At 45.9% G+C, this 11916-nt stretch overlaps 1 protein-coding gene across 1 annotated transcript in view; it reads right to left on the bottom strand.

Moving 5' to 3' along the window:
• Nucleotides 1–4200: 4200 nt before the first annotated feature.
• The window catches only part of TSPOAP1 (TSPO associated protein 1), a 64229-nt gene continuing 56513 nt past the window's right edge, over nt 4201–11916 (bottom strand). The window contains exons 25-29 of the mRNA XM_056864970.1: nt 11507–11675; nt 8208–8314; nt 7533–7604; nt 6596–6694; nt 4201–4284 (exon numbers count right to left, since the gene is read on the bottom strand). Coding sequence (XP_056720948.1) covers nt 4258–4284; nt 6596–6694; nt 7533–7604; nt 8208–8314; nt 11507–11675 — 474 coding nt within the window. The 3' untranslated portion in view covers nt 4201–4257. The remainder of the gene's footprint in view (nt 4285–6595; nt 6695–7532; nt 7605–8207; nt 8315–11506; nt 11676–11916) is intronic.

The raw sequence follows: 11916 nt of genomic DNA, 5'->3' as shown, positions 1-11916 counted from the left end.
TGGTGAAAACAGGCCACTAGCATTACCACCAAACCACCCTAAAGAATTTTGAGGTGCCTTGGACATTCCAGCTCAGACAAAACATCCCAAGTTTTTTCTGGTGAGCAAGAGGCCTTCTGTAAGACTACCCAAAAGGGGGATTCTCCACATTCCTATATGGGTTCCACAGAAAGGAACAGCACTAATCTGTGCCACCTCTAGGATCTGAAAGAGCCACCATTACATGACCCTTAAGAAGAACAAGTGGTCTTTGACTTTCTAGAGAACTTCTAGAGCAAGGATGCCACGTCATTAGGGCATCTGCAGGTCTTTTCCCACTCTAGGAACCCCAGCAAATGCCCAATCTTACCATTCGTTAGAGCTGGCTTTAATACAAGCTAGAACCCAGGTTACGTGCCAAAGCGGTCTCTCTCTCACACACATACACACCAACACTGGATGTTCTGTTGGCCACCAGGGCTGGTGAGGGCCCACTCCACACCACACCAAAATGGCAAGTCCTCAGAGTGGAACTACCATTAAATTGTGTCCAAGGCAAGTTTGGATTTCTATGTTCCTGCTTCTTTCGAGGTACTTTGAGGGAAGTAAAAATAGGCCTGGTAATATGGAAATCTGCCAGGGGTCGGTTTCCATACATCCCTACCACATGGTAAGCTGTCCACTTAACATCCTGCCAAGTGGTAAGGAGAATCTTACCACCCGCACCCCCCGCTTCTCCAGGTTTCCAATCTGGAGCAGAAGTGTGGCAAGACTGTGAGGAAGGATTGTCTCCCAAGGCACCCTGTTGGCATGATCTAATGACCAAAAATAAACACTGACAAGTCACCATGTCAAAATAGACAACTTGGATAAAGATGGTGGTGTGAATCTCCTGTTGAGTGACACAAGTGTCCTGCGGAAGGGAGCCCTGGGTAAAATCGGCTCTCCCAGCTTTCAGAAGAAGATGCAACTCCCCTCTCACGAGCAATGGGAAAGAGATCCTTCCTTTTTTCCTTTCTTGGGGTGGGGAATCACCCCAAAGAAGGTCTTCCCTGGCCAAATCTGACCGCATCTTGCTGATGGGAGGCAGTAACGGAAATGAATCTGAGTGCAAAAGGCCTAGACTGGGGGAATGTGACCTTCTGAGAGGCCTCCCCACACCCCCAGGAACAGAGCAAAGGTTTAAGACAGGAGCTTTGATTTCCAATCAAAGGGGATTTTTTTCCTGTGAGATAATGAAGATGGGAAACATCCACTGAACTGCATCACAGCTACAACCTCACACTGGAGAACAGACATCATGAGTGGTACATTCCTACGGGAAACCCACACCCCTTTCTGGACCTCCAGAGCTCCAACTCCCTTTTATGGAGCTCTCCAGAAGCTCTCCAGAAGCAAAATGCCATTGTGATAAATTTCTCATAATCTGAATTCCCTTCTTCCAAGACACTTTTGGGGGGTTCAGATTACAGCTCAGAGAGCCCAGCAGTTCTGTGTTTCTCTTGGCTGCCTGGCCACCGTTGTCTGTTCTTCTTACTTGAGTCCTTAAGAAGAAATGCCTCATCTTCTTCCCCAAAGGGCTTGGGGTTGAGGGGTCCTGAGGGACACGTGCCCTGACTAGGCCGAGAGGGCGTGAGGCAGTGGAACTTCCCAGCTTCCAGGCAAAGAAATTGAGCCGTTCCCCACAATCTAGTGAATGCCACTGAAAAGGGAACAGAAAGCAAAGGGGCAGTGAGATCCAAGAACAGGAGAACGTCTTTTACAGTTGCAAAATAACTTTGAAATAAATTAAGGAATTAGGCAAAATCATGGAGGATAGGTCCCCATCAGCGACTATTTGTTACGATGGCTCCAACCCAGTTCAGATGTTATGTTGCACTTGCATAAAATGGCTTTGTTTGTGCTTACAGGTTTAACACGGGAATGACTGCACGGGAGAATGGTACATCTCTCATTACACATAAGCAACTGTAATCTGACTGCACGGGAGAATAACTGTATAGGAGAATGGTGTGGGAATGACTACACAGAAGAATGGTGCATCTCTAGGATTGCCAGGTCCCTTTTCGTAACCAGCGGGAGGTTTTTGGGGCGCAGCCGGAGGAGGGCGGGGCTTGGGGACGAACTCCAATGCCATAGTCCAATTGCCAAAGCGGCCATTTTCTCCAGGTGAACTGATCTCTATCGGCTGGAGATCAGTTTTAATAGCAGGGGATCTTCAGCTAGTACCTGGTGGTTGGCATCTCTCATTACACATAAGCAACTGCAATATGACTGTGCGGGAGAATGATTGTACAGGAGAATGGTGTGGAAGAATGGTGTGGGAATGACAGGAGAATGGGGCAATGGGAGACTTTAACTATCCTCATATTGACTGGATAAACGCATGCTCCAGTCAAGCCAAAGAGATAAAAATTTTTAGACCTCCTCAATGACTGTGCCCTCGAACAGGTGGTCACAGACCCGACCAGAAGGGAGACGATCCTGGAAATACTCTGTGGTGCTGCCAGCGACTTAGTGCGGGATGAGGATGTAGTTGAGCCAGTTGGCAATGGTGACCACAATGGCATCAAATTTAATTTATATGTATGTGGGAAAGTGCCTGAGAAATCTCACACAATTACCTTTGACCTTAAAAGAGGGAACTTCTCTAAAATGAGAAACCTGGTAAAGAGGAAGTCGAAAATAACAGTTAGGAGGGTTAAATCTCTGGAAAATGCTTGGGGGTTACTCAAGTCCACATTACTAGGGGCTCAGCTAGATTGTATACCACAGGTCAGGAAAGGTGGTAATAAGTCCAAGAGGTCACCTCCATGGCTAACGGGTAAGGTGAAGGAAGCTATTAGAGAAAAAAAGGCTTTTTTCAGAAACTGGAAGGATTGCCCAACTATGGCAAACAAAAGCAAACACAAACTTGCACAAAGGAAATGAAAGCAAACAATCAGAGATGCAAAAAAAGATTTTGAGGGACATATTGCTAAACACATCAAGACCAACAATAATAAATTATTTAAGTACATTAGGAGTAGGAAACCAGCTAGGGAAGCGGTTGGACCACTGGATGACAATGGGAGTAAAGGAACATTAAAGCGATTGCTGAGAAACTAAATTAATTCTTCTCATCTGTCTTCACTGTTGAAGATATAGGGCAGATACCTTCTCCTGAACAGAGGTTTTGGGGAGGGGAGATTGAGGGGCAAATAGTGGTAACAAGGCAGGAAGTCCTAGAACGTCTTGACAAACTGCAAACTGACAAGTCACAGGGACCAGACGATATTCATCCTAGAGTTCTTCAAGAACTCTAGTGGGAAATTGCTGAACTCCTAACAATGATACGTAACATGTCCCTTAGATCAGCCTCTGAACCAGAGGACTGGAGAATAGCCAATGTAACACCCATTTATAAAAAAGGTTCCAGGGGCGACCCAGGAAGTTACAGGCCAGTTAGCTTAACGTCTGTTCCAGGTAAATTAATGGAAAGCATTATTAAAGATAGAATTGTCAAGCATATAGAAGGGTAAGCCCTGCTGAGCAAAACCCAACATGGCTTCTGTAAAGGTCCATCAAGTCCAGCAGTCTGTTCACACAGTGGCCAACCAGGTGCCTCTAGAAAGCCCATAAACAAGACAACTGCAGCAGGAACGTCCGTCCTGTGTTCCAAAGCACCTAACATAACGGTCTGATCCAGCATGGCCTTTCTTATGTTCTTATGTTCTTATCTCTCATTACACATAAGCAACTGTAATACGACTGTATGGGAGAATGACTGTACAGGAGAATGGTGTGGGAATGACTGTATGGGAGAATGGTGTATCTCTCATTATGCATAAACAACTGTAATACAGGAAATTCTGGACCCAGTTTCCTCATCATATATAAGGCAATTTTTTTTGATAGAATGTGCTAGTGTGAATGAAACTACACACAATGCCTGCTCAACTGGGCAGTTTCATGGTCCTCTGAGCACTGGAGTTAGTGACAGAACAGGCCACCAAAGAAATTACGCCTAGTCTTTCCAAATGTGGGCTCAATGAACACCTATGTCAATGGCTAGCCGCTCTTGTGACTGCATATTCCACACATACGTTGAAAATCCACATGTGGAGTTCGTAATGGGTAAATCAGCCCTTTGTGAAATACAGCAGGGTTGTTATGTACTCATATGTACTCATTAAAAAATGATTTGCCTCTTCCCCAGCTATTGTGGTTGGAGAGACTTACATAATTTCAATCCGTCTCTCTCGGTCTCTCCCTCTGTGGCTGTCTGCCTCGCTTCTGTCACTGGACTCTTCTCTTCCTTGTTCTCTGAAGAGCACCGCCAGCCACAAAGGACAACAGAAGATGTCAATATTCATCCGCACGCACACACGCCACCCGTCAAAAACTTCAAAAATGCCTTTCTGGCATCCCTCTGCTTACTTTCCATCATCTGTTTTTTTAAAACCCAGTTTGAGATGCCTAATGGATTTCCCCCCTCTAACAGGTCAATTCTCAACTTTGCTTTCTTTCAAAAAGAAATCCAGATTTCTATCCTGGAGATTGTAAGACAAGGCCAGAAGAGATCCAGTTAAACATGACGGCTGAAGTGACTTTTTGTAAAATGTCCCAAACCATCGTGCTTTAATATTGACAAGAGACACACTACTAGGATTTGCCATAAAGCTCTATGCCAGTCATGCTTTGTGGAAGCCCCCTCCTCTAGTAGGCATCTTTTCATTTCACCTATTTTTATTTCTGGTTTTCTTAATTCTTTCATGTCATTATTAGGCAGCTAATATGCAAAACTGGTGCACAAGTTTCATGGGGAAAGTTTTCTACATGGAAACTTAGGCCATTTATGCAGGGGTATTTAGCTCGTGAACCCTGCTTCGAGGCTTCCTTTGCATTATTCATGATTTTACCAACATTTAGAAGTCACTTCGCTCCTGCCTCGTTCTTTCCCCGCAGTTCTAGGATGCTGTTTTATAACAAATTTAAATTCTGCTTCGAGGCAAGAGTGAGGCAAATCCCCGCCATTTTCATGCATAGCCCTAACTTTGGGGTTTCTTTCCCCACACCTATTCTGGCTTCTCCCTCCCACATGTCTGTCCCTCCCATCCAACCCCTTGCGAAGCTCAAAAGAGGGAGTGGAATCTTCATGAAATGTGCAGGAAGACATCAACCAAAGAGAGGCTGGAAGGCAGCTCCTGGCAGGGAGCTGTTGAAGAAAGCAGGGGAGGAATACCCAGTTGTGCAAAAACACAGGCACAGACAGGGAGTGGTCCCTTTAAGAGCTGACCTACCCCCTCCAAGTACACTGCAACAAGGCTCCCTTTTCAGGGGGAGGGACTCAGAAGCTCTGTGATTCACTGGGGAGGCCTAATTAATCACAAGGTACTCCTGGAATTTCTTCGGGGGTGGGGGAAGCCCTCATGCATATGATGTTTGAGCATTTGGATCAGAAAACTGTGCAGCAAACCAAACACAAACTTCCCCTGCATAAATGACCAGACTGAAAAGGAAGACTCACAGGCTCAGATTCCACACAGGAAAACGGCAAATCAAAGAGGATGATAAAGTGTTTGCCAGGAAATCCTGAGTGGCCTCAGGCACTAAAGTCATTTTTAGGCAAGCCGTCGTCCCGCCAGTTTGACGTATACCCTCCTCCAAACAAAAATATATGTAGTGCAATATGGCCCTCTTTACAAAGCTGTTGCAAGGATAACGAGAAAAATGCCACCCCAAATCTTTACAGCTCCCTACCCCATGAATTACATCTGGTCCTCAAGCTACCAGTTTTCTGGAGATAGTTTTTGTTTCAAAAGACTTGGATGTTTTTATATCAGAACAAAGAATCAAAGACATTGACCATGGTGCAATGCTACACCTCACCAACAAAATGAACTGCCTGCCAGAATCTCACAATGGATTCCTGTAAGACCAGACCTCAAGATCATGGCCTGAGAATTCTGCCCTCTACCCTTCTATCTTTTTAAATTTGGGAACATCCAGTCTGTGGAAGAGTTCTGATGAGCTTGCAAAGCGTTTTGTTCCAATTTGGGTTTGTCCCAATAAAGGTTATTACACAGATTTTGTTCTTGTGTTTGGATTTCGCATGGACCAGTTTGGCTGCCCAACAGTTTCTACTTCAAAGGACCTTTTAAAACTAATTCCTAATGTGGTTTTAAACTGGGGGTTAATTGCCATGTCTTTTTAATCTCCTATCTTTAATTTAACAACTATAATTATACTGTATGAAGCGTTAAGATGCCTCGGGCAGTTCCAGAAAGACAGTGTATAAATAAACCAAATAAACCAACAGGCATCTTTGGGCACTCAAAAGCACAAAATGAATGTGGTGTTTAGACAACGCTGCTGGCTGCCATTGGAATAATTAATCCCTGCCTCCTGCGGCCATTCTGATTGCTTTCCAGCCCGGATCTTGCCCTCCTCCCCAAAAAGTTCTTCAGCTCTAGGAAATCTTAATGGTTACACCACCACTTCATATAAAATTGACTGCCAAACTGTGGGCAGTTGAGAGAGAGAGACGGCTGTTGGGCGCCCACATCCCGGTGGTTGACAATTCTCCCGTCCACAGCCCAAGCTCTCATGCGGGGGGTGGGGGGTGGGACTTTACCTGCCTTCCAAGCCTTGGCTCACCAGGCAGCACACCATCGGATGGCAGGGCTTCCAGAAAGTTGGACGGCACAAGCCCCTTCTGCCCGTTGACCTCCCCCTAAGGACAGAGAAGAAATGAGGGTGAGGAATGTGGGCTGATGTGACTCAAAATATCCCCATTTTGGTTTTGTTTCTGCCTTACAAAAAAACAAATACACGTGCCTTTGTTTCTCTAGTCTGGCAGCACCTTAAAGACCAACAAGATTTCCAGGGTCTCACTGCATTTAGGAATGATCAAAAAGCCCTAGTCATATACCCAGAAATTCCATCTAATCTTCTTCTGAGACTTCCATCCAGAGAAATCTGATTTGGCTATCACTGTAGTGCATATTTATAGTAAAATATCAATCTTGTCTTTTTCTAAATCTGTTCTGTCATAATCATGTGATTACTGTCTAGGTAAGTGATTGGTTCTTAACTAAATATGAGATAACCGACACAAGTGCAAATGAGCCAATCAGCAAGTACATATTAATTACATCTGATATAGGAAGATAAAAAGGCCAATCTCAACTCTTAACCTCTATTAAAAAGCAATTTTATGGGAGGGGCTGTGGCTCAGTGGTAGAGCATCTGCTTGGCATGCAGAAGGTCCCAGGTTCAATCCCTGGCATCTCCAGTTAAAGGGACTAGGCAAGTAGGGGATGGGAAAGACCCCTGCCTGAGACCCTGGAGAGCCTGATGGTCTGATTCAGTATAAGACAGCTTCATGTGTTCAATTAGTTTAACTTTACTGTAAACTGTTTCAATTAACTGCCAAAGTTTAAAGTAACTTTAAGCAAAGATAGTTAACTAACAAGTTGAAGAGTGCTCAAACTCTCAGTTAGCATGCAAAGTCAGCAGAAAAAGGTTGGTGAAGTAAAAGCTGTCTCTACAGAGGGAAGTTCTGTACTTACAAAATAGAACCCGTCGACATCCATGGAGCCAACTACAGTCACAATGTCCCCAGCGCAAAACTTCAGCTCAGCCTAGAAAGAAATACAATGATCAACAGGGCAGTTCGTGCCAAATATTCTCCGTATTCATTTTCCAGGTCAAAACCAGCAATTGTAATGTTCATGTTCACAATTGTAATAGGGTGGAAGCTTCTCCCCAAAAAACACATTGGCATTGCGAACATTTACCTAATTTTGATCCTGTTTAGCACCATTGCATCCCACGGTTGCTGCTTCCAGAGTGCCCTGGATGCCTCAGCCACCTGGGTGAAGCCACCCAATCCAAGACTTAGCGGAATGGCATCGTGATCAGATGTGACTACATGATGACATCGCTGGCAGCAAGTGTCAGCAACATAAACAAATAAGCAAACATTTTGAGGCAAAGGAATGGATGCGGAAAAACCATTAAAAGGTAAAGTGTTTTCAGCACTGCCAAAGGTATTCACCAAAAAACCTAGCGAGGAGTTTCAGCTAAGCCTTACTTAAATGCTGGGACAGAGCAGAAAAGAGAAGTCTCTGAGGCATGCTGTTAAGAACGTCAAAATGGTAATGAAGAGTTATGCCTATAAATACAAATGTGCCCCATATATTCCAAATCCTATAAATATTATGGGGACAGCGGCCCTCACTTACCTCCATGTCCGCATTGGGAGAACTTTCCTTCGGATTGTAGTCAAAGATGGCCACCATCGTTTTGGAAGCCTCCTCTTCAGAGCTGAGATCCTGGCCCTCAAGTATTGCTGTCAGAAAAAGGAAAAGTACAGCGACATCAAGAAGGGGTGGCTCTCTTCTCAGCACACAAGTCAAAGCTAAAGTCACAACGGAGGAAAATTCAACAAGAGCTATGGCTGAATCACGTGTGATTCAAAGCTAATGTGGATGTGTGTTGGTGGGACACAGTCCCAGGACAGAGAGGCAGGCAGGGGTATGGATGGACACCAAACAAACCTCCAGACTCACAAAGGATCATGGGTTAAATTGGGGAGGGGCTGTGGCTCAGTGGTAGAGCATCTGCTTGGCATGCAGAAGGTCCCAGGTTCAATCCCCGGCATTTCTAGTTAAAGGGACTAGGCAAGTAGGTGATGTGAAAGACCTCTGCCTGAGACCCTGGAGAGCCGCTGCCTGTCTGAGTAGACAAAACTGACTTTGATGGACCAAGGGCCTGATTCAGTAGAAGGCAGCTTCATGTGTTCAAGAAGAGTTGGTTTTTATACCCGCTTTTTCTGTACCATAAGGAATCTCAAAGTGGCTTATAATCACTGTCTGTTCCCCCCTCCCCACAAAAGACACCTTGTGAGATGGGTGGGGCTGAGAGAACTGTGACTAGCCCAAGGTCACCCAGCTGGCTTCATGTGTAGGAGTGGGGAAACCAACCCCAGTTCACCGGATTAGCCTCTGCCGCTCATGTTGAGGAGTGGGGAATCAAACCCAGTTCTCCAGATTAGAGTCCACCGCCCCAAACCACCGCTCTTAACCACTATACCACGCTGGCTCTCCTGGGAATCTGAGAAGGAAAAAAAGGAAAGCAATTCTCACCCGAGCGAGGGCTCTCTCCTTCCCGCTTGTCTCGTCCCACTGTGCAAGAAAAGATTTTAATTTTTTTAAATGATTAATTCAGATAAATATACCCCACTTTTCTCCCCAGTGGGGACCTAAAGCAGCTTCCGATGTCATTCTCTCTTTACAGTACCCATGCTGCCAGGTGGGTTAGGCAGAGAGAGACGGACACTCAGCAGGCTTGCATGGCAGAGTTGGGATTCGAACCTGGGTCTCTAGAGCCTAGCCTGGCACTAACCCTGACACAATGCTGGCTAGTGTTTTTAACCCTGCTCTTCCACCCGTGTGTACCATGGCTCAGTAGTAGAGCATCTGCTTGGCATGCAGAAGGTCCCAGGTTCAATCCCTGGCATCTCCAGTTAAAGGGACCAGGCAAGTAGGTAATGTGAAAGACCTTTGCCTGAGACCCGGTTCTGGGGAGCGTTGGCCTGTAAGATTTTAGTCCAGCACTCTTACCACGATATCACACTGGCCCCTCAGATTTACACGCGCCTCAATTTTACATTCTAAACCCAAGGGGAGGTCCATTATTTCCATCTCACATAGTCTGGCCCTAAATGACTGACAGGAATTGACAGCCTGTTGCCATCACAGACCTTTCTTTGACCGCCGGGGCTTCGGAGGATGGACTGCCTTTCTCTGGGGCGAGGCAGAGTTTGCACTTTTCCCTGCAGTAAAGAATCAAAAGAAAAAAGCAAATCAATCATGCAGCGGGAGTAAAAAAATTAATGATTAATTACGTCACTATCAATTGCAGCTTAATCTCAAATAAGTTATTTTAAAAATATAATATTGCGGGCTGCCTTAGTTACCCTTTGGTAGAAAGGCAAGACAGAAATATTTGAAATAAATACTGAATCAGCAAAGCAACAAAAGGAGGCTTAAAACAAAAGAGTTTCTAGAGGCCAGTTCTTACATTTTTTCACATACAAAAGAAAGAAGAGTTGGTTTTTATATGCCGACTTTCTCTACCACTTAAGACAGAATCAAACCGGCTTACAATCACCTTCCCTTCCCCTCCCCACAACAGACATCCTGTGAGGTAGGTGAGGCTGAGAGAGCTCAAAGAGAACTGTGACTAGCCCAAGGTCACCCAGCTGGCTTCATGCAGAGGAGTGGGGAAACAAATCCAGTTCAGCAGATTAGCCTCCACCACTCATGTGGAGGCGTGGGGAATCAAACCCAGTTCTCCAGACTCCACTGCTCCAAACCACCGTTCTTAACTGCTACACCACACTGGCTCTCCTGTGTCTTCTCCCAAAATATCCTAGGAATTTTAGCTGTCTCTAGTATTTCCCCCCCCCCCCAACATGAAACTGCAGTCTCTAGGATTTCCTAGGGAGAAGGAATTAACATGGTGCAGTTATGTTGGTGGATAGGTGTCTCAATGAGAATACGCATCCCCTCAGCAGATGCAAATTACTGAGTCCTTTGCCAAAGGAACCAGGGTACTGGGGCTGGGAGGGACTCGCAAAGAAGAATCAGCAGAAGAAAGGAAACGCCAAACCTTTCCTGAAGTACCCACAATTCCTTCCCAGCAAATTCTTTAACTGGCAATGCTAGATATAAAAGCTGGGATCTTATGCATGAAAAGAATGGAATCAATCATTACAGTCCAGATCATTCTGTAACTGATAAATCTGCCCCATGCTGAATCAGACCCTTGGCCCATCTAGCATTATCTCCTCTGACAGTGGCTCTCCAGGCAAAATAGGAAGTGTTTCCCAACAGACGTTGCCAGGAACTGAAGCTGGTGGCTAGTCTGATTATGTCAGATCTTGGAAGCCAAGCAAGGTCAGCCCTGGTTAGCGCTTGGATGGGAGACCACCGAGGAAGTCCAGGGTCACTGTGCAGAGTCAGGCAATGGCAAATCAGCTTTGTTCATCTCTTGCCTTGAAAACCCTATGGGGTTGCCATAAGTCGGCAGCCACTCGACAGAACTTTCCACCACCACCCGAGGAGCCACATCTTCCCTGAAGGGTACTATGGCCTTTTATGCGTGGTTGTTTCCCTCTCGGTCACCCCTCTGACGACTTCGGGTCCTTGTTGCGATTATGCATGCCGTTTTCGACCGTCAGAGGTCGCCTCGCTCTCCCCCTGCGTTTCCCTGTATTTTTAGAGACCTGTTTTATTTCAAATTTGAAAACGCAGGCCAAACACGGGGAAACGCAGGGGGAGAGCGAGGCAACCTCTGATGGTCGGAAATGGCATGCATAATCACAACGAAGACCCGAAGTCATCGGAGGCGTGACCGCGAGGGAAACAGCCGAGAGTTACAGCTTTCCTAAACTGCTGGAGGAAGTAGGGTACCAAAGCAGGGCTCATTTTTAAAGTAAACCCTATCAAGAGCAGGTAAAGGAAGCCAGAGAGTGTACCTAGGCTTTCCGCCAGCATGTTGGCAGGAATGTGACCGTCTTGTAAGAGCTGCTTCCTGGCCACGTCGCTGTCCACCTGGACCTCGGAGACCATGTTGCATGGAATGTACCCCACTCTCCCGGCGCTTTCTCCTCTGTAGAAACCATCAGCATCCTTGTGGCCATAGACCTGCAGGTAGGGGACATGTGGTGGAGACAGACTCAATAATTTTATTTACGAGGGATGGAAGTGGTGCGAGAGTAGCTTTGCTTGCCACAGTGCACTCACACACGCCTTGTGGCCTGATGTCATCTCTGGCTGAACGCGCTTCGCGGAATTTATTTTTTAAAAAGAAACTGTTTTGCGGAGACAAAGCCTGGCTAGGCAGAGATGAGCACAAGCAGCTATCTTTCTCTCAAGGCACCTTCGA

The sequence above is a fragment of the Euleptes europaea genome, chromosome 19 (genome assembly GCF_029931775.1).
Source record: "Euleptes europaea isolate rEulEur1 chromosome 19, rEulEur1.hap1, whole genome shotgun sequence".
NCBI classification, from domain to species: Eukaryota; Metazoa; Chordata; class Lepidosauria; order Squamata; family Sphaerodactylidae; genus Euleptes; species Euleptes europaea.
Note: the sequence above shows the minus strand (reverse complement) of the source record. Positions and strands in the feature narration are given on the sequence as shown.